We start from the raw sequence: 22,501 nt of genomic DNA, 5'->3' as shown, positions 1-22,501 counted from the left end.
CGCTGAGACCTCCCACTGTGGGTGGCAGGTGTTTGGCACCAGATGGGCCACCGTGCAGAGACTCTTCAGGACCGTGGGGGCCTCCTTCTCCAGAGCTCATCCCATCTAGCTCCTCATCATGCAGCCCCCTTGGTGCCTGCGTGTGTATCTGCCGGCCCTTCCCTGCCTGGGTCTCAGAGACCTGTGCAAAGCTGACTGCAGGAGCCACCCACCCTCCCGGGGGTGGTCCAGCACCTGTGGGGACCTCTCCAGCTTCTCTGCGAGGCCAGGAGCAGCTTCTCCGCCGCGGCTCCTCTGCCATCATCACCAGCCGGAATGCAGAGCCCTCACCTGGCCAGGTGCTGCACCCCACCACGTCCTTTTCTGGCGGGTAAGCCTCTTTCTTCACTTCTTTTTAGAAATTTGGTACAACAGTTAAATCTTAGACTGTTCTTCAGGGTGTGCAGATGGTAATGGCTTAGCCAGGATGTGACCCAAACCTGCTCTGGGCTGTGGTGCCTCCCCGCCATACATGCTTCACGTGTTACTGTTCTTTTCTTGTCCTCCTTATGGCACTTAGCCCTAAGTGTCATACCTATAATGAGTCTATATCCTACCCTGTAGGTTTTCTTTTGCTCAATTCATGAATTGATCACCTGCTGCGTTGGGTTCTGATCTCAGAAGAGGCAGGTTAAGGACCACCAGTTGTCAGCATAGCACCAGCGGAGGTTTTCCCTTTGGTATAGTTTGAAGGATCCAGATATGTAAAGATGATAGTCTAGATAAATCATGGGCTTTCCCGAAAGAAATTTACCAGTGCATTATTCTGTATGGATTAGAAGCCTGTTTCTGTGGCCTTCCTGGAGTGTGTTCAGTAAGGCAGCTCATTCATGTTGAGAAAGCAAACACATCACTTATTGCAGGTTCATAGTGGAGCCCTGTGTCAGCTTCAGTCAGTCAGTACAGTTTGGTCACTGTGAGCATGTCAGCTGGGTCCACTCTTTACTACCATATATAATTCTAAAGATTCTTATGCCCAGGAGAGAAGTCACACTCTTGGGTGTCTAGGACAAGGGAGACATGTTATTATTCACAAGGTAGAAGCTTCAAAAGAATAGGATAGGACTGAAAACTCCTAGTCTAACATGGCTTTATCGAGTTTGAATCTTGTTTCTTTGGCTTACTTCATTGGAGTGTTTTCTTTCTCCTGGGCTGACATTGTGTGTTACACAGCAGGCATGTGACATGTAGAGGTTTCAGAACCCAGAATTGTATTGATCAGTGAAACTTTATTTATATATTTTAGTTTAAAATCTATTTAAAATAACACTGGACATAATTCATATATTATAAATTAGTTTGCCCTCTGCTCTTGAGATTCTTTTTATAGTATGTCAGAGTAAATTTGGACTTCCATCCCCAAGAAGATTTGAGATTGGAGGACACAAAAGGTTTTTCTCAGACCTAAATTATGTCTGAAAAAAGCGAGAAATATCATAAGCCCTATCTGACCTCTCTAGGAGCAGAAATGATTTACAGCTGTGGCATTTAACCATAATTCCTTGATCTCATTTGAGAAGAGTTCAGTAAGGAACAATCTCTTCATTTTTGTTTCTTCCTTATTTTCTTGTCTTGCTTACCAACAATCCATTGTAATCCATGGATTGATATGGCAGCAGGCTGAGTGGTCTCTGGAGCTCATACAAGTAACTTTTTTCCCTAAAATAACTTTAATTTCCTTGTTTTTCAGCTCCTCTTCTTTCCTTGCCCTTTGCTATAACCAGAACTCACCGAAAGCTAACTGGCTTTGTGCAGACCCTCCTTAGGACAGTCTTTCCTTAGTTATTTTATTCATCACTCTGTTTCATTTTTTGCCTTCTCGAAATATGTTGAAATCTTTCTGTAATTGATGACTTCCACAACCTCTTGGCTTTTACTGGCTTATTAATTTTGGTATTTCTACACTTTTATTTAAGTATGGTTTCAGAAGGAACAGAAAGTAAATGTGTCCTAGTCTGCCATCTTGAGCTGAAAATCCCTGTCAGTTTTAGCATCCAGCATTCCCATGGGGTGGGGCGGGGACCTTGGCATTAATAGGTGTAACACTCAAGATTTCAGCTTTTCTTGGGCAGTCACTAAGGACATAGTATGTGGTAATTTCTAATGGGAAAATAATAACTATTTCATGGAATTTATTTGAGGATTACATTAGATAATGAACATACAAATGCTTTCTAAAGTTTCAAAGTCCATAAAAATGTTTCTTGTTATTGATTTGGTGCTACTTCAGTTTTACTTGACAGTGATTTATGACCTTGCTTATGTGAGAAGATGCCTTCTGAAACAATTATGATCATTTAAAATATTTGTTTATTTTAAATGTTTACTTGTGTAAGGAGCTGTGCAGAATGAACTGGGCATCCCCTGCCCCCTAGTGGCTAAAAAGCTGCACACAAAACACTTTTAACATTTCCAGAGTGACTTGGAAAGGGCTGAGAGCTGGGAGACGCCGCTCTAGGGGACTTGCGTTTGTGTACTGCAGTCTGTAATTGCCTGTGCCGAAAGTTTTAGCCCCTCTTTTTTTTCTGGCATGTTATCTAAAGCTGGCTAATTAGCATTCTTAAGAGTAAATCATTTGTTACTTTGAATTAGGTGTGTTTTGTTCAAGGACAAGTTAACATATGTCAAGTCATGCTGAATGTAGATTCTCATTTTCATACAAAATAATGAATATCTAAAACACTTGGAATTTATGTCTTAAAGCGTGTCCTGTGAATTGTTGAAAATCAGTAACTTTGTTTCGAGGTTTATTTAAGGGTAAAATTATTTTTTTCATTTTATCTCTCGATCTCAAGATTTATGTAAAATCCCATATGCTGAGTCTGTTCTTTCCAGAAAGTGAACTGAAACATTTATCTAGAAAGCATCTCAGTTCTGACCTCCTGGTCTTTTGTTTTGAAGCAGGAAGACAGCTGAAATTTTTGTAGTTTTACACAGCCATGATGTTGTTCTTACTATACAGATATTGAGAAAGTTTCTATTAGCTGATCCTTAGAAATTTTATAAACACATGTGAAAAATTTTTACAGAGAGAAATGGAAAGTTCAGTTAATAATTTCATTGCCCAAAATAAATTATGAATTGTAGATGCATTTTTAAAATTTCAATTGAAAGTTATTTGGAGGAAAACACAAAACATAACAAAGATAGAAAGAACAAAAATAACAGAAGAAGGTGTTACCTGGAAAAAAAAGGAAAGCAAATTGTTCCTCATGTGTCCTGAATTATAAGCATTATTGTATTAGAGCAACAGTTATCTCAGGTAGAAAAAAAAAAAAGGTTAGGCTTGTACACGTGTTTCGTTTCCGGTTTTATATTTGTTTTATAGTTTAATTATGTTTTGGGAAAGTGTGACTAAGGCCTGTTTTAACACAAGTCAATAAATTAGACTGCATGCTTTTGTTATAATAGACATGTTAACATACGCGGTTCTTCATAAAAATAAGTTTTTTTTTCATATATTTTGAATCATTTTTTTTCCTATTTTTCAGCCTCTAAATGTGACCTGTGCTTATAACTGACCTTACCTGTAAGTACAATGCTGTTGTCCTTCCTAGTTTTTTACTACTTTATTTTTAATTTTTACCCTCTTTTAAGAATCTGTTCCAAGTGGAGAAAATCAGAGTGTGACAGGAGGTGAGGAAGAGGCAGTGGATGAATGCCAAGAGTTAAATGCAAGAGAAGAGCGGGATATTGAGATAATGATGGAAGGCTGTGAATATGCAATTTCTAGCGCCGAGGCCTTTGCAGAAAGGTTGTCCAGAGAGCTGCAGGTGTTAGATGGGGTCAGCCTTTCTTGTAACGTGTGGCTAGTGATGTGTGGTAAGCTGAGGAGACTGGTGATGTTCATATTCTGCTGCCGCTGCCTTTGAGCCTAGACGGTGGGATCGTTGCTGTCTTTCCCTAGAAGCGCATCACCAGCTGCCTCCCTCTGTCTTTCACTGTTCTTGGTCCAGAGACAGAACCATTCCTATTAGGCCAGTGAAGGCAGTTGGCTGAGGTTCTGGATTTGGGGAGGTTCTTGATATGAAGTGATGGAAGTAGAAAGTAGCCAACCTGAAACCACCCTGGGGGTTGATTCCCCCAGCCTCTGGAACACTTCAGAATAGTTCAAGGCTAGAGAATATAATTTTTGTGGTTTGGGGGGAAAAAAATAGGTACAAGTTAGAAGGAGAGAGAGTGAGCTGAAAGAAGCGAATCCTTTACCCAAAGAGAGCAAAATAGTGTAGTGAAAACAGGAGAGCCAGGGCAAAAGGATGTTTGACGACTCCTCTGAACTGCTGTGGAATAGATGCTGTTTATTTGTATGCACATATCTGAGCTTGTACCTACATGTACATCTTTAGGAAGTAAAAAGCTACAAGTAGCACCTGTCTTACGAGAAAAATCTAAAATGAGAGTGTTTTGTGAGGGGGGTGTCGTTTTGTTAGGCAAAGTATGAATTTAAGAAAAACTCTGAGAATAAGGAATGTTTTTAAGACTTAAAAGAGTGTTGGCATTTTATACATGAAAGGTACAGAAGTTGTAAGGTTGAACTGAGGTCCAGAGATTACACCAATAGCCCAAGCTTACAAATTTGTAGAACTCTCTGGAAGTAAAGCCTAGAAGAGACTTCAAGATGTTGAAGTGAAAATTGTCCTGGATCAGTTCAAGTCACAGCTCTGCTGCTTAAGATTCAGTGGGTCAGAGCTCTGCTGCTTTACAGTTGGGCTGCATCTCCATGGGAGTTATTATGAATAGTATATAAAATAACATGTGAAATTTTAGCATCACCCATACAATGATACTATTTTATTTCTTTATCCAAATTTTTTCCTCATATCATGTTATCTGCCTTCTTAATGTGGCTTTGTGGTTTGTATTTTCTAGTTAATGTTGCATCTGTGTTTCAAGTCATCATATTACTTTGCAGTTTAATTTTGGGTTTGAAAGCTTCCATATTTCAGGGAATTGAGAATCAATAGAGTCTTTAGAAAATATTAATAAGGGGTCGGTGGTTTGTTGCTACTTTGTCTGGGGTAAAAAAAAAGTAGTTGCAAATGAAAGAGAAAAGAAAGAATATTGTAGAAGGAGCTATCTTATGGCAATAGACTCTTCCACATCCTATTAGTACAAATCATGCTACAGTTATAAATTAGTTCCATGTATCTGTTAAAGACTGGCATGCTACTGCTACCCTCTTAACTAAGGTATTAGCATAGGTGATTATTATGCTTTTGTTTAGGATTTTACATAAATGTTGCAGATTATAGAAAATGTCTATAGTTGATAGAGCTGGAAGCAGCGTCAGAGATGGTATAACCTAACGGCACTAATGAGAGTCCACCATTGCTGATGATACATCATGGCGCATGCCCTAAATATGCGGTATTGAGATCTGGTCCCTAACCTCCACATAAGGGGACGTGTGCTTCCCTGAAATACTGTGTGAAAAAGTGGAGTGTAAACACAAAGCAGCCAATTAAAGTAGACGTGTCGATGTGTGTGTCAGCCTTTGTTGCCGCTGCTGCTGAGTCACGCTGCTGTCAAAGATTTATGGATATTTCATTTGAAGAATATGAAGTATTACTTCTCTTTTTAACTGTGTAGGCCAACATCCAGTCTATCATGGCCTCTGAAAAGCAAGTCAACATCCTAATGAAGTTACTGGATGAGGCTCTCAAGGAGGTGGATCAGATTGAATTGAAACTGAGCAGTTATGAGGAAATGCTCCAAAGTGTAAAAGAACAGATGGATCAGATCTCCGAAAGCAACCACCTCATTCATCTCAGTAACACTAATAACGTAAAACTCCTGTCTGAGATAGAGTTTCTTGTGGTAAGCATGGTTATAAACTACTAACAACAATTAAAAAAAAACAAACTATTGATCTCTAAAGCCCATTTGCAAGTATTTTCTAGTTTCCTTAGGAGAGCAAGATTTAAAAATACTGAAGTTTCAAACACCCAGTAATAGGATTGCGTAGCATCTTACCTGTAAACTTCCTAAGAGTACACAGACAAATGGTGTGTTTATTTACTTTCCAGAGCCACATGGACCTGGCCAAAGGTCATATAAAGGCACTTCAGGAAGGAGATCTTTCTTCTTCCAGGGGCATTGAGGCCTGCACCAATGCTGCAGATGCCCTGCTGCAGTGCGTGAATGTAGCTCTTCGACCAGGTATGACCATAAAATCTGCCCAAGAACCTGGGACTAAGCTTCTGACTTAGTGTAAAGCTTTTGACAAGAAGTCCATGAGGCAGGTGGTTTAGGGTTAGATTATTAGCTATTGAAACAAGTTTCACTTACTCTCAAACATAATTTATATTGGCACGAAGAACTTGTTCATTTCAGTACCTTCTGATTGACCATCAGTGACTCTGCGTTAACACCAGCATTTTTCTTCAGCGCTGTTCACAGGACCTAGCACAAAGTAGATGTCGTAAGGCTTTGCTAGACCAGCGGTTCCTAAACTTGAGCTTGCATCGGGATCACGGCTAGGGGCCAGCGCAGAAGCAGTAGGTCCGCTCTGAGGCCTTAGAATCCATGTTTCTGACCGTTCCCAGGTGAGGCTGAGGCAAGACCGCAGCGTGAGGATCGCTGAGTTACACTGTTTTTCCCCCTTACCTTTCTTTTATAAACACACGCATAAACCAGCAAAAGGCTGAGTTCTTCAGAACTGAAATACGGCTTCTGTTATGAATGCACTCCTTAGACATCCGGGAGCTCTCTAACCCGTTGAATAAGCTGTCACGATTTCAGGCCATGACGTGCTTCTGGCAGTTGAGCAGCAGCAGCAGCAGCAGCAGCAGCAGCGTTTCAGTGATTTGCGAGAGAATTTTGCCCGGAGACTGGCCAGTCACCTCAACAATGTTTTTGTTCGACAGGTAATTTTATCTTATTATAGTACTGGCATGTTCCTGTAGCTTGAAATGAAATGGTCACAGAAAAAAAATTTTAATGTATTTAATTGGGAGCACAATATGTTCCTTTCTATATTTATTTGATTTTAATATTTTTAGATATGTATGTATTTGCTCATAGATGTTTTGGGGGCCTCAGTGGTCTCCTATGAAGACAGTTCCTTTTAGCCAAAATTCCCTAAGTTTTAAATAATTGTGCTTGCATGTTACATATACCCCATTTAGACAATCTTGTTTCTAAAAATAAGTCCAAACTTGTTACGTTTTTAATGTTTGGCCTGTTTTATTTTTCAGTATTTTCAAGTGAGAACAGGGACTTGATTCCATGTTTTCAGTATTTCATTGGCTCCATATACTTATAAATATGAGAAAAATGACTAACTCAATTGTAAATTCTAGTTGATTTAATCTTATAGAAAACCTTTATCTCTATTTCTATGTGGAAAGGGTGTTATAATTAAGGTTGTGGCAATGATATAAATGTTGCTGTTAAGTATACCTTAGAGGGATTTGACTAGAAGGTGCTTTTTTTAATAAATAATAAATTAGACTTAATATTTCTTGAATAAATTAGGTGTCATAAATTAGATTTTGTGTATTTATGATCTCTTTAATAGGGATTTGGGGCCAAAAAAAAGTTGAGTGAAATTTTGTTCATCAAGAAATGCTGACTGATATTCCAGGTTCTTATTTTGTTTTCACTTTGTAGTATTCTGAAACAATTGTATTTACTCTATTTTATTTCTGATTAGTTTACTCAGGCCCTCCTTCAACTCTATAACAGGTCCTACTTTCTTTCCGTGCCTGTGAGTACATCAACTTTGGCTCCAGCTTCTCCGATTCTTTTTTTTCCCCTGTAAGGTTTACTAAGCTTAATAGCAGCAGAATCTTTATAGTTATAATTTACTGATTTGAGCTACCTGTTAACCATATTTGTGGCAGTTTTTTTAATGTCCCATAACAGAAAGTTTATTTAGATCCAAAGGCATTTAATCTCATTCTGCTTGCTTTTCTTTCTGTCATTCTTTCATTCACTCACTCACTCCTTTATTTGGAAGTCATTTGCCAAGTGATTAAAGATGCATTCCAGACATTTCATTGGAATAGATGAGAGGCTGATTCTTTGCTCTAGTTGCTCACGATCTAGAGAAGGGCGACAAACAGACTGAGGGAGGGTGTATGTTATGGTGGTACCATGGGAGTAAAGGAAGACCAGCTAACTAACCGCGCAAGGGGGAACCAGGGGAAGACTCTCTTAACATTCCACTTGACTTGAAAAGCTTCAGGAAAAAAGTAAACCTAGGAATCACATAGGAAATACTAATGCACATTTTTCTTACACTATTATTTCAATAATATCTATTTTTACACAATTCCCTAGTTTTTTTAAATTATCCTGTTGACAGGCTATGGTCCACATTTGTAAATGGTATGGAAAATACCAGTCAGTAAATGATAATCCTTTCTCCACCCTTAATTGTTTGTTATAACATGCTATTATTTGTGATTTTTGCTTCCTTGCCTTATAAACTAATGGCTTTGTTTAAAATGAATGCATCCCAGTTCTGAAAATCTAATATGCATTGTTACATGTGAGTAATGCATGTTAAAAACCAGAATGTTGCAACAACCTGGAATGTGCTGAAGAAGATGAAAGACAGTGTCCCAAGTGCAGAAAAGAGATTTTCTGTGTGTTAAATTGAATACTTCGTGTCACCTAGCAAAGAGTTGGGAAACAAGGGGATTTCTGTTCCTGGTTGTGGGACACACGGGGAAGATTCGATTACCGCACTGGGTTACATGTCTTTGTTCACCATCAAATTTTGATTGTGTGTCTGATTTGTGTGTTACATTGTATGACAGGACTCACTGTCCTCCATATGTAAGAGTAAGAAATGGCTGCTACCCTCAAGATGCTTGTGAGGATGTGGTAAAGGTAATGTACTTAAAACTCTACAGCAGTGTATAGGGGCTACCTTAGGGACACCACAATGAAGTGAATGTGTCAGTAAAGCAAGTCACACAAATTTTTTGGTTTCCCAGTGCATAAAAAAGCTATGTTTACACAGTATTGTAGCCTATTGTGTGCAATAGCATTATGTCTAACAGAAGAATGTACACATTTATTTTAAAAATACTTCATTGCTAAAAATTGCTAAGCACCCTCTGAGCCTACCATCTGAGTCATCATCTTTTTGCTGGTGGAGGGTCTTTCCTCAATGTTGAAGGTGCTGGAGGACCAAGGCAGTGATTGCTGAAGATTGGGGTAGCTATGTCAATTTTTAAAAATAAGACAAGAGTGAAGTTTGCTGTAATGATCAACTTTTCCTTTCTCAGACAATTTCTCTGTGGCATGCAATGCTGTTTGATAGCATTTTACCCACAGTAGAACTTCTTCCAAAATTGGAGTCAGTCTTCTCAAATCCTGCCACTTGTTTTATCAACTTAGTTTATGTATTAATTATAGTCTAAATCCTTTGTTGTCATTTCAGTAGCCTTCACAGCATCTTCATCAGGAGTAGATTCTCTTTCAAGAGACCAGTTTCTTTGTTCATCCGTAAGAAGCAACTTCTCATCCATTAAATATCTGTTAAATGAGATTATAACAGTTCAGTCACATCTTTAGACTCCACTTCTAATTCTAGTTCTGCTTTCTACCACATCTATAGTTACTTCCTGTACTGAAGTCATACCCCTCAAAGTCATTCATGAGGGTTGGAATCAGCTTCTTCCAAAACTCCTGTTAATGTTGATATTTTGACCTCTTCTCATGAATCATGGTGTTCTTAAAGGCATCTAGAATGGCCAGTCCTTTTCAAAAGGTTTTCAATCATCATTACTAATTTATTTATCTCTAATAAGAAACTTTAAACAATGTCTTAATTTTTAAAGTATATAAAGAGTAAAATTCTTAGCACGATTGAATTCTAGATATGATAGTTATCTATATTATTGATTGAATTAAGCAATTTAAGTATTTTTTCTCCTTCCTATATATTTTGAAACCAGTTTCTCTTAAAATCTTTCTGTTAACACTAACAATATTTAATATATCCTAATAGTCTGAAGGTAATAATGTTTTTATATCAGTGAATTTTCACATGATGATGATCTGGAAATGCTACTTACAGTAGAAAGTTTTGAATAGTAATATATGTAGAAGAGCTTTGTAAACCGTAAAATTCTCTATAAATGTTGGTTCTTCCATTTTGCAGGAGAGATGAAGGTTTTTAATTGAAGAGTTTTCCTGACATTAAATTAAATAGTACAACTTAACATGCAGTGACCTGAGTAAACAGCTATAGAAGAACATAAACCATGATTTTGAGTCTTGAATTATTGAAAAAATTAATGAGGAAGGATAATGGAAATATATCTAATGTTATTATTAATAAGGGTAAAATATTTGGAAAACATTTATCAGCAATAACAAGTTTGTCAAATACTCCTTCCTTTTAGTTAGTGTAACTTAATTAAGGCACAATTTGGAGACATTAGCAGACTTAAAACTAATCTCTCTCTGTGTACAGTATCTAATATCTGTGAGTCAGTGGAATCTCAGTCATCCTTCTGATGTGGTAAACATTTCTGAAATGTAATGTTTGTAATGACCTTCAGCAGTTTTTGAGTCTGGTTAGAATGGTTTTGTTTGGCATGTTTTTAAAAGAAAACAGAAGTGAGACTCACATGGCTGAGGTTCAGATTCTAGCCTTCCGCCTGTGTGGCCTGTGTGGATCACTTAGCCCTTTGAATTTCAGTTTGTTCCGTTGGGTCAGCTGATCTACTGGATCCATATACTCTAGAACAAAAGTCAGGATGCATCGTCTGCCTCAGGCTGATTGAAAACGTGCTCATTTATATAAGTCATGTCAAGGATTAAAAACAAAATTATATAGTTGCTTCTGTAGAAAATTAATGGAAAAATTAAAATTACATTATTATTAGGGGTTATCCTGGAAAGGGCTTCCCAGGTGGCTCAGTGGTAAAGAATCCGCCTGCAGTGCAGAAGACATAGGTTCAGTCCCTGGGTGGGGAAGATCCCCTGGAGGAGGAAATGGCAACCTACACCAGTACTCTTGCTGGGAACTCCCATGGACAGAGGAGCCCGGCAGGCTACAGACAATCTATTGGGTTGGCCAAGAATAGGATATGATCCAGCAACTGAGCACTGAGCGCTGCCCTGGAAAGCCCAGGAAGCAGTCATCTGCAGTCCTTCCTAGTTCTGACATTCTGTGTCCTGTGCATTTTCACCTGCTGTTTAAATATCGTAGACTCTAATGGAGATATCATAGATGGAGACAATTTGTTTTGAATGACTTCCCCTGTTCGGTGTGTGTGTTTCTTAGTAACAGTTTATATCATGATATTTATTTGCTTAGTCAATTGTAAAATGTTATGGGAGAGGTAAAGTTGATTAAACTATTCATTCTCAACTACTCTAAAAGATAAAATGAGTCGATTTATCAGAGAGTCATTCTTGTGTGTTTATGACTATTTTATGGTGGTGGTGTTCAGTTTGTATACACAGGATGATTAAAAAAAGACAAGTAAGTACTCAGTTCTTATATTTCTATGTTCTGTTGTTTTTGCTTGGCCATGCTTGATCATTATTAAGGATATTTAGTTACAACAATGTTTCTTTATACTGTCAGTGATAGTTATGTCCTTATTTATTCACTCTAGGGTCATGATCAGAGTTCAACTCTTGCTCAGCGCTCTATTGAACTGACTTTACCTAATCATCATGCATTTCATAGAGACTTACTCCGATATGCCAAGCTGATGGAGTGGCTAGAGAGTACGGATTATCGAAAATATGAGGGACTAACAAAGGTATGGATTTGACGTCAGTTACTCACTGAGTATAGAGCATTATCTTTTAGAATCGAGAGGTCGTGTGTTCAGTTCCGCAAGTGACATTTGAAGCACTGTTGTATGTTCTTAAAAAAGCAGCAAGTAGTTGAATTTCTTAGTGCTCATTAGCTATGGAGAACATTTTTTTTCTTTTTCATTTATTTTTATTCGTTGGAGGCTAATTACTTTACAATATTGTAGTGGTTTTTGCCGTACACTGACATGAATCAGCCATGGATTTACATGTGTTCCCCATCCTGATCCCCCCTCCCGTCTCCCTCTCCATCCCATCCCTCTGGGTCTTCCCAGTGCACCAGCCCTGAGCACCCGTCTCATGCATCCAGCCTGGGCTGGTGATCTCTTTCACCCTTGATAGTATACTTGTTTCAATGCTCTTCTCTCTGAACATCCCACCCTCGCCTTCTCCCACAGAGTCTAAAATTCTGGAGAACATTTATTTTATGTACTTAGATGGAGAATAGCTAAATTTTGAACTTCAATATAGTATTAGGCCATACTGTAGCTTGAAGCATCATTTAGTTTAGTTAGTTAAATAATTATTTCCTGAGTTGCTTTATGTGCAATATAAAAACTAGAGAGTATGAAGTTATATTTTCAATGAGGCATTTGCTTTATAAGAACCTGTAATCTGTTCTTTTAAGCACATGCAGTGTGCCTCTTTATTAAGCAGACATTCCATTGTTCCAGGCACAGAGGAACATGGGTATTTCTGTTCCTGATTGTGGGACACACTAGCTGGAAAAATTGGATTATCATATTATGGTACATTTCTTTGTCACTCACCAGATTTTCACTGTGTGCCTCTTTTGTACTCACTAATCCATATGTAAGAATAAGAAGTGGCTCCCACACATGCTCCTACTTCCAGAGAGCGTCAGGTCTGCCCGGGAAGAGCAACTATCCTTAGCAGCCGGCCAGAGTTAAGTGCTGAACTGGATATGAGTTTAAATGTATAGCATGTTAGAGAAAGGAAATTCATGACCTGTAGCCACAGGAGAAAACTTCATAGAAAACATTGGACTTGACTCTTTTCCCGGGACTTTAAGAAGACCAGCCTGACTGAAGCTGAAATTCCATATTCTAGAAGAGTGAGAAGTTAGGTTGAAAAATCTGAGTCGTGAGTCCTAGCAGCATTCTTCAGACACAGGAAGAGACTTGATAGGGGAAACTAAGAACCTAATACAATAATGAACTGAAATGAAATCTTGGACGAAGAAGATGATAGTAGGAATAGAGATTATAAGTCACAAGAGAGAATCCCAAAACAAGGGACAGGATGGTGCCAGACTTGTGAGACGCAGAGATTAAAACAGTGATAAATACCACTTGGGCTTCCCAGGTGGCGCAATGATAAAAAAAAAATCCACCTGTCAATGTAGAAAATGCAGGCTTGATCCCTGGGTTGGAAAGATCCCCTGGAGAAGGAAATGGCAACCGACTGCAGTACCATTGCCTGGAGAATCCCGTGGAGAGAGGAGCCTGGTGGCCACAGTCCGTGGGGTCGCAGAGTGGGACACGACTGAGTGGCTGAGCACACACACACACGGATGGCCACAGCTGGACAAGAAAGAGCCATTCACACGTTCCCTTAGCAAACGCGCTGAGCATCTGCTGTGTGCTGACACTGTTGTATGCACGAAAGAGAACGGCGCTGAAGGAGACAGGCGAACACTTGCCTGTTCAGAGTACATATTCCAGTGGAGAAGGACCAACATAAAAGTCAACTTCATAGTCTGCTGGAAGGTACTGCTGAGAGCTCTAGAGAAAATAAAGCAGGGAATGCTAGGACATCAGAAAGGTTGCGGTTTCAAAAAGGGTGGTCCGAGAAGGCAACATTTGAGCACAAATTTTAAAGATAAGCAGGGGTGCGCAGTGGGAATTTCCGAGGAAAGCTTTCCCAGCACAGCACAAGTGCCCCAAGGCAAGAGCAACCTGGAGCACTGGAGGAGCAACCAGGCCGTGGTGGTGGGAGCACGGCGAGTCAGGTTCAGGATGGGAGGGCGGGCGTGAGAGGTGCGGTGGGGGGCGGGGGGCGGGGCAGGGCAGATCTGGAAGGGACTGGGCACCGGTGTTGGAATTTGGTTTTTACTTGCAGAGAGATGAGGGAGGGGTGTTGATGGGCTTTGAGTAGCAGAATGACATGCTCTCATTTAGTAAACGGCCATTGTAGCAGGAACCCTTGGGCTCAGGACTCTACTGTTGTGTTGTATTCTGATTAGTTTTGAGTCAGCAGAATTCTGATTTGGAGATAGTTTACAGAAGAATATTTGCATGACTGGAATCTTTGCCTTCTGAAGTTTTAAGAGGATTAATACTGTATTTTGAATGATTAAATATTGTTACATCTTAAGAGTTTTGTGCCAACAAGTGCTTTGTCCCCTAGTGAATATTCAAATGAGTAAAATAATCAATAAGCTTTTTGCCTGATTGTGTTCTCAGTGAGTATTATTGCCGTATCTTTATATATACGTAGCTTCATGAATGTAATTTAAAGTGAAGAAGCAAGCCAGTAGCCAGTCTAGTGCTGAAGTATGGAATCATTCTCTGCTCATGGTATATTTTCAATTGACAGTATTGATGTGCTTTTTTAAATGAAATTATCTTATTTCCAAAGAATCTTGCTTTGTCTTGTGTTTGAACTTGTGACAGACCATGCAGTTTTATGCCTGATAATCTAATTTGGTTGCTCAAGTGTTTTCAAAAATAGGAATCTTATTAATATGACAAAGAAAGGAATGAAAGGAAATGGAAGGAAAGGAATGAAAAAAGGAACCTGACAAATCAGTGTTTCTTTGGTAAGAAATAATAATTAAATCCAGATGCTATTTGTACTTGATCCTTTCCATGTAGTGTGTGCTAGTGGTAAAGAACCCGCCTGCCAATGCAGGAGACATAGGAGATTCAGCTTCAGTGTCTGGCTCAGGAAGGTCCCCTGGAGAAGGAAATGGCAACCCACTCCAGTATTCTTGCCTGGAGAATTCCATGGACAGAGGAGCCTGGTGAGCTCTAGTCCATAGGGCTGCAAAGAGTTGAACCTGATTGAAGTGACGTAGCACTCACCTTTGTACTTGGTTATTTGTACCCAGCTCACACTTTTTGGCAGGACCAGGAAAAGCTTGTCTTCATTTCTTTAGGGAAAAGAATAACTAGGCCCTGCCCCAACTCTACTTACGGCTGAATCTAAGCAAACCCCTGATTTGGGGTGTATGTAATTTAGAGCCTAAGGAAAATAGAGGTGCGTTGGGCATGTAATAAGCTCGGCTGCCCAGAATCCCTTCTGCCTAGCTGGGGCAGTAGAGCATGTAGAGCAGTTGAGCAGGGAGATGGTTTATCCTTGTTTAGGTAGGAACAATCTTTCCTCTCCCAATAGCCCCTTGAGGCCGACACATTGTCTCAGCCTCAGTCCTATATTTGTAAATATAGAAAATAAAACATGGTGTTATCTGTAAGACTCTAAAGTGAGCACAAGAAAAAGTTGGAAATACTGCCTGAGATAACAGTATTTAAGCTCAAGATAGTTGGATTTTAAGTTAGGTGCTGTATACAGGATGCTAAGAGAAATAAATACTCCCAGTGAGAAGCTTCTCTCTGAATTCAGTAAGTGAATGAGCTGGGAGTCACGCCTGTCTGTGGGCTTCCCCACCTGTGGGTTCTGTTGAGAACCTGGGGGAAGGTGTTCAGTCATTTCAATTGTATTGAAAAAGAAGGTGATTTTCAGTAGTCTGCTCAAATCACTGTTTTAAAAATAGCGACTGTTTAAATTGCTTGGGTAGTAGTGTGCACTTAGTTTGGGTATTGGAATGCAGTCTGTTATATTGAGTGAGTTGAGTAGAAATCTAATGAAGATTTTATGAATTATAAGTTGGTCAGCCATTTACATTGATTTCCAGTGATCAGTGTTTTTGTGATAATTTAAAATTCAACGAATGAGATGCTGAAAAGTGAAATAGCTGAATGAAATAGGAATAATTTTAGTGTCTTTTTAGCTTTAGATTTGCTTTTAAAGTTACACACAAAGATCACAGGAAAAAATTTCCTATTTAACTTTCCTTACGGAGAATCTGTGGGAAATGTATGTGGCATGCAAATTGGAAAAAAGAAGGCTCTATATTATGTTTCATCCAAAAATTTTTTATAAGGACATATCTATCAATAAAATATCTAAATATATATAAATATATCTAATATATTTTTATATACTTATAAAATAACTTAAAAAAATCAATAATGAACTATGAGTCAGTATACAAATAATTTAAGTGATATACCTTTGAAAGTTACATCTGATGTTTAAAGCAAAGTAAACTGTTCTAAAACTGGATGTGTTTGAAATTGAAGTGTAGATTTCATGATAAATTTAAAAGAATAACTAGGCATAGGAGTTTTTCTGCTGTGGATTTATTTAAATTTAGTGAAACTCTACATAAGGCATTTAACATAGGATTTGGAAAAATACATGGCCTCCCGCTGTTGACTCTTTCATCAGGGTATAAAATATTTTTGTATGATAATAAGCATAGATGATGAGGGAATGAGTTTGCATGTTAAATAATAGATGTTTTCATTTGAACTAGAATAAATTTTGTTTTTTAAAAAGAAATCATTTGATTATGAAAACTGTAAGATGTGGTAATTAAATTCTTATGAGAGTAACCTATTTGGGGCTAATTTACTACCCCATGCTGGCAAGGTATGGTAAAACTCAGTGTCCTGCTTCAGTGTCATTGATCCTGTCTGTTGGTATAATAATTTTTGAAACAGCATGGCATTATGGAAGAAGAGTTAAAAGATTCCCTTATTCTTTAGCACTGTAATTTTACCCTTAGGAAATTATTCCAAGAAAGCAGTTCATTAGAGATGAAAAGCTTGTTGTAACATTGTCTATCACAGCAAAACATCAAAACCAATTATGTAGTCTGTGTTAGGAGGTTGGTTTACTAAACTGAACATCAGCAGAGCATAATACTGTGCAGTCATTAGCATATGACCTGGAAAAGCGTGATTGTGCTGCCCCAAACACCCAGTATCGTATGAATGCAGCTATGTTTAAAATACATGAAAGGTAATGTGTAAATTACCATCGGATCATTGAAAAAGCAAGAGAGTTCCAGAAAAACATCTACTGCTGCTTTACTGACTACGCCAAAGCCTTTGACTGTGTGGATTACCAAACTGTGAAAAATTCTTCAAAAGATAGGAGTAGCAGACCACGTTATTTGCCTCTCAAGAAATCCGTATGCAGGTCAGATAGCAACGGTTAGAACTGAACATGGAACAACAGACTGGTTCCAAATCAGGAAAGGAGTATATCAAGGTTGTATACTGTCACCCTGCTTATTTAACTTATATGCAGAGTACATCGTTTGAAATGCTGGGCTTCGTGAAGCACAAACTGGAATCAGGATTGCCAGGAGAAATATCAAAATCCTCAGATAAGCAGATGACACCAGCCTTATGGCAGAAAGTGAAGAACTAAAGAGCCTCTTGATGAAAGTGAAAGAGGAGAGTGAAAAAGTTGGCTTAAAACTCAACATTCAGAAAACTAAGATCATGGCATCTGGTCCCATCACTTCATGGCAAATAAATGGGGAGACAATGGAAGCAGTGAGAGACTTTATTTTGGGGGGCTCCAAAATCACTGCAGGTGGTGATTACAGCCATGAAATTAAAAGAGGCTTGCTCCTTGGGAGAAAAGCTATGACCAACCTAGACAGCATATTAAAAAACTGAGACATTACTTTGCCAACAAAGGTCCATTTAGTCAAGGCTATGACTTTTCCAGTAGTTATGTATGGGTGTGAGAGTTGGACTGTAAAGAAAGCTGAGCACCGAAGAATTGATGCTTTTGAACTGTGGTGTTGGAGAGGATTCTTGAGAGTCCCTCGTACAGCAAGGAGATACAACCAGTCAATCCTAAAGGAAATCAGTCCTGAATATTCATTGAAACAACTGATATTGAAGCTGAAACTCCAATACTTTGGCCACCTGATGCGTAGAAGTGACTCATTTGAAAAGACCCTGATGCTGGGAAAGATTGAAGACTGGAGGAGAAGGGGACAACAGAAGATGAGACGGCTGGATGGCATCACCGACTCAATGGACATGAGTTTGAGCAGGCTTCGGGAGTTGGTGATGGACAGGGAGGCCTGGCATGCTGCAGTCCATGGGGTTGCAAAGAGTCGTACTTGACTGAGCAACTGAACTGAACTGAAAGTATAAAAGTGAAAATGTGAGTGTGATTATTCAACTTCATATTTTTACAAACTGTTAATATTATGATGCCAGTTCAGTTTTTTTAAAAGATGGAAAATAGCCTTCTTGTGTCCTATGAAATGCATCAAATATTTTCAGACCACAAAATTGAAAACAAGCACAAAGGATATGGGGGGATTGAGAAATGGAAATTGTTATACTTGTTTTATTAATGAGTATGTGTTGTTTTCACTTTTAAGAATTGCATGGATTGTTTGTCATGACTCTGTGAGAGAGAAATTAAAGATGTCTTTGAAGTTGCAAAGATCAAGATGACTGGCACAACTAAAGAAAGCAAGAAGCTTGGTAAGCTTAGGCACCTCAGTCCCCTTGTTTTCTCTTCTACTAAAAATTATTTATCTGTGACACATAATTTTAAGACTTTTTAGGCAAGGTGGAAGGAGATACAATAGAATTAGTAAAAGAATAAATCTAATGCATTGGTTTGATTTATAGGTTTTTCATGGAACAAGTATGTCTCTAAAGCCTTATTTTTACTAATTAAAATTCTGCAGTATGTGAACTTGACAGCAATTGTATATACATGCCGTGTCTAATAAAAGTACAGCGCAGACGCGGAACCCGTGAATACGGAGGACCAACCATGGGACTTGAGCATCCATGGATTTTGGTGTCCACCACTGGTGCTGGAACCAACCCTGCACAGATACCAGGGACAGCTGTGTATAGTCACAGCAGCAGCAGTTGGCCAGAGAATGAAGTGCAGTCTGGAGAGAAAGTACTAGATTAAGAGACAGATGTTGGAAGTTCAGTTTCTGATTTCCTAAAAGACCTTTTGTACCAGTTGGAGGCAAGTCTGTGATCTCTTAAGTCATTGCACTCCACAGGGAAGTGAAGTGATGCCTGGCTTCTTACTTGTCACTGGCTATTTTGAATCAAAAAGAAAGTTGCTAAGTGTTTTCTCCCCTGTGAAGGGGCTGTAAAAATGTCACCAAAATTTCTCCTGTAATTATACTTTATTTTTCCAAAGAGTTATTTTTGAAACAAGAGGGGTTTTTGTTGCTTCTAAATATGTTAAATAAACAAAAAACTTGATTTAAAAGGATAACCAGTGAAAGTATCAAGTTGCAAGGAAATGATTTGCCGAGGCCACGTTCTGCTCTTGCATGTACCCATCTCTGGGCTTTCTGGATGGAGTTCTGTGCCTGTCGGAGTCAGAACCTGGCCTTAAATGGCTACAGTGTGTCCTCTGTGTCTGCATAGCTCCCCTTTAGAACCATGAGTGTAGCATTTGCTTGTTGAAAGGAGCCTGTGCCCTGATTGAAATTGATAGCTCGTCTTTCCATTCTTTTCTTTAGGACAAAGAAGACTATCTTTAGTAGTGGGTAATTATTTTGTGATTCACTGGTTTGTGGTTTGTTTTTGTTTTTAATACAACACTAATATATTGGTGATACTAGTTCCGATTTTTTAAATGGTTTGAATCTGTGTATTACACTTTGGTAAAGATACTGATAAAAATATTGGGACAATAGGCTTTTGGAAACAGAAATGCTAACTCATCCTAAAGGTTACTTGTTCTTAAACGGTGTGTTTATATCCTTGTTAATGTTTCACCATGGATATGTTAAATTGAAGAAGGAATTCATAGGGCCTGGACTCCATCTCAGGCCTGTCCGTGCTGATCGTGCTCGGCTGCCTCTCCAGTGGACTCTGAACTCTCTGCTTAGTGCCTGTGGGAACGACAATGGAAGGATAAGACCCCCTCCAGACAGGGGAATCTTGAAGATCACATCCAGGTTGCTCATTGCCTAAGAGGAAGCATACCGTAATCACCCCTGTCTCCGGACAGGTCATAAACTTTTCCTGTATCTATCAGGATGTAATCACAGGCTTATCGATTATTAACTGGTTGGAATGTAACTCCGGGCTTATTGACTATTGACTGTTTGAACACACAACACTTGAATGATGGGGTTATTGTAGTTGTATTTACCCTACCTTTGTTTATGTAAGTCTCAACGGAATTGAGGTGGTGGGTTTGGACACGTACACATGGGGTAGGTGGTGGGGTTTGGACACGTACACATGGGGTAGGTGGTGGATTTGGACACGTACACATGGGGTATAAAAGATTTTCACAAATGCTGGACGGGGTCCTTGGCTAAGAGGAGACTCTGCCTTGGGCCCGCCGGTGTAATAAACTGCACTCCACTATCTGCATTGTCCTTCTGAGTGAGTCTGTTTCCCGGAAAGCGTGGCTATAACAAAATCAGTTTTTCTTTTTAGTAAACAACATATTAATACAGTTACATGTTTAATGTTTTCATTTAGTATATTTGTCATCACTTGCTACTGCAGTAAAAGGGAAATCTTTCTAAAACTACCTCCTTGGGAGGTTATTAATGCCCCTGTCATAATATTAATTTATCAAGCTTAAGATTCTCATTGAGATAAATGACATAATTGGAATATAATTTAAATCAAATACAATACTATCTTAATGGTATCATTGCATTAACCTAAAACCTTAATTTTTTTTTCTTATTTTTTGAAGTTCTTAAATTATCTTGTTAAAAAATTTTTAATTAACCTAAGACAAGTTTAGAAGATACTTTTAAAACAGGGTTAAGATTACATCTCTCGTATGTATCCATTAAGTAGTAAGAAATAGGAGAGTAACCAAAAAATTATAGTTTCTATTACTTTGATGTTATCAGTTACAAGAAAGGAAAAACTAAATAATAAACAGAATTCAGAGGATAAAAACTATTTTGTTCATCTTTGAAAATGTAGCTTGTTGGTCAACATTTAAAAATAAATTTCAAGTTAAATACAAATGACTTCAGAAGTTCTAAATAGATAGAATGTAAACTTTTTAAAGATACCTTTTCAAGGATTCGAATTATGTTTAAATCAGTTCTTAATAGTAATTACAGTTAAAAGAGAAACCTAAAATTTGGGGAAGGTAAATTTTCAATGGCTCAAAATTAAGGAATTATGAATAAAATTTTAAATTTGTTTTGTCTTTTCCTTGCTCTGAAAATGCTGCATCCGAGATACTAATAAAAATAGAAAGTCAGCGGCGGGCGGTTAAAAAAAAAAAAAGAATAGAAAGTCAGATTGAATGTATTTTACAAAAGGAAATTGTGTATAGTCATAGAGATTCAGGGGAATTCTCTCTTTTTGAACCATTCTTTACTCAAGTCTTTAACATCTACTTAGTTTAGATAATTTAAAATAACGTTAAAATGCCAGTAAAGCACTTTTTCTTTGTGGTAAGGTTTTTATAAAACCTTTGCCTTTCTAAGGTCAGAAGGTTACCCTGATACTCTCAGAGGTGTGGGATTGTCCTCCCGAGATTGATACTTTGGTGTTTTGTTTTTCTTCTGTATTCCTCAGATGTACTGAATGAAAAGACAGGCAAAGGATATCTAGTAATAATTTTTTAAATTGCCCATTTTTTTTCTTTTTACTACTAAGATAAGACACACAAGTATTATTTGAGTCCATTTACATAATAACTTCCTTATCTTTAGTAATCCAAAACTTAAAAAATGATATGCCAAGCACATTTTTTCCAGTGTTTGTCCACTGAAATTAAGAAATCTTGTTGACTCCAAAGGGAGTCTTGAACACAAGACTACATTCAGTCCTGAGTGGATGATTCATTCAGTAAATGTTTATTAATTACCTATTACATGATAATCGCTGCTCGATACTGAGAATGCAGCAATGAGCAAAGACCCTACCCTCTTGGTGCTTGTACTCTAGCAGAAATTGTTTAAGGATATTTAAAATTTACCAGAATATTGTTACTTCTTGCTGATAAATAATATAGACTTTTGTATGAGCCCAAATAGGGCACTAGTAGTATTTATTAACTACTTTAAAAAAAGAAAACTATATGCAGAATTAGGCTTTGCTCTGAAACTGGTGAGCTTAGTAGAGTGACACCTTAAGATCGCCAGCAGGTACTGTTCAGATTGACAAGCTAGTGGCTCCAGTGCATCCCCCGCTCCTGGTTGCTGTGTGTCCAGCCTTATCATTTCATATTCCTTTAAACTTCAGGCAGACAAGGCTGGGAAGATTGACATGTTTTTGGTGTGGCAAATTACTAGTTTATACTCGAGCTTTTGCCTAGCAATAGCAACTATCACTATCCCTGTTTGGCAGGAGTTGACACCTTGTTTTCCGTTTCTTAAATATTTCTAGAGTTATATTCATTAATTTTCTGTTTTATTCTATAATTTCTTTCTTTGCCATTCAAGTTAGATTCTCATTTGGGTTTAGAATGTTTCACAAAACGATCTCTACAATTGATCTAACAAATACTAAAGAGAGGTTTTAGATAAAGGAAATGCCAAATGACCCTGAAAGAACTCCAATTCCCACATTAGACCTGTCTCTCAGCTTTACCCTTCTACCTACCCATCTCCCAATAATTAGTGTTTTGATACATGTGTTTTATT

The 22,501-nt window shown here is 38.3% G+C and overlaps 1 protein-coding gene across 1 annotated transcript; it reads left to right on the top strand.

The window, feature by feature from the left end:
• Nucleotides 1-315: 315 nt before the first annotated feature.
• Nucleotides 316-20,248, top strand: LOC136155265 (exocyst complex component 1-like). The gene is made up of 8 exons (XM_065917098.1): nucleotides 316-370; nucleotides 3,637-3,824; nucleotides 5,629-5,856; nucleotides 6,066-6,198; nucleotides 6,781-6,905; nucleotides 7,694-7,747; nucleotides 11,625-11,774; nucleotides 18,269-20,248. The coding sequence occupies exons 1-8, from the start codon at nucleotides 316-318 to the stop codon at nucleotides 18,290-18,292; spliced, it is 957 nt and encodes a 318-aa protein (XP_065773170.1). The 3' UTR covers nucleotides 18,293-20,248.
• The last annotated feature ends 2,253 nt before the right edge of the window (nucleotides 20,249-22,501 follow it).

The sequence above is a fragment of the Muntiacus reevesi genome, unplaced genomic scaffold, assembly GCF_963930625.1.
Source record: "Muntiacus reevesi unplaced genomic scaffold, mMunRee1.1 SCAFFOLD_232, whole genome shotgun sequence".
Classification (NCBI taxonomy): Eukaryota; Metazoa; Chordata; class Mammalia; order Artiodactyla; family Cervidae; genus Muntiacus; species Muntiacus reevesi.
The sequence above is the reverse complement of the archived record's forward strand: the minus strand, read 5'-3'. Positions and strand labels throughout refer to the sequence as shown.

Excerpts from the sequence above, each read along its gene's own strand:
- LOC136155265 (XM_065917098.1), top strand. The coding sequence starts at position 316 with ATGCAGAGCCCTCACCTGGCCAGGTGCTGCACCCCACCACGTCCTTTT. Across the intron at positions 371-3,636 it reads ACCACGTCCTTTTCTGGCGG|AATCTGTTCCAAGTGGAGAA; the intron begins GTAAGCCTCTTT and ends CCCTCTTTTAAG. Across the intron at positions 6,906-7,693 it reads ACAATGTTTTTGTTCGACAG|TTTACTCAGGCCCTCCTTCA; the intron begins GTAATTTTATCT and ends ATTTCTGATTAG.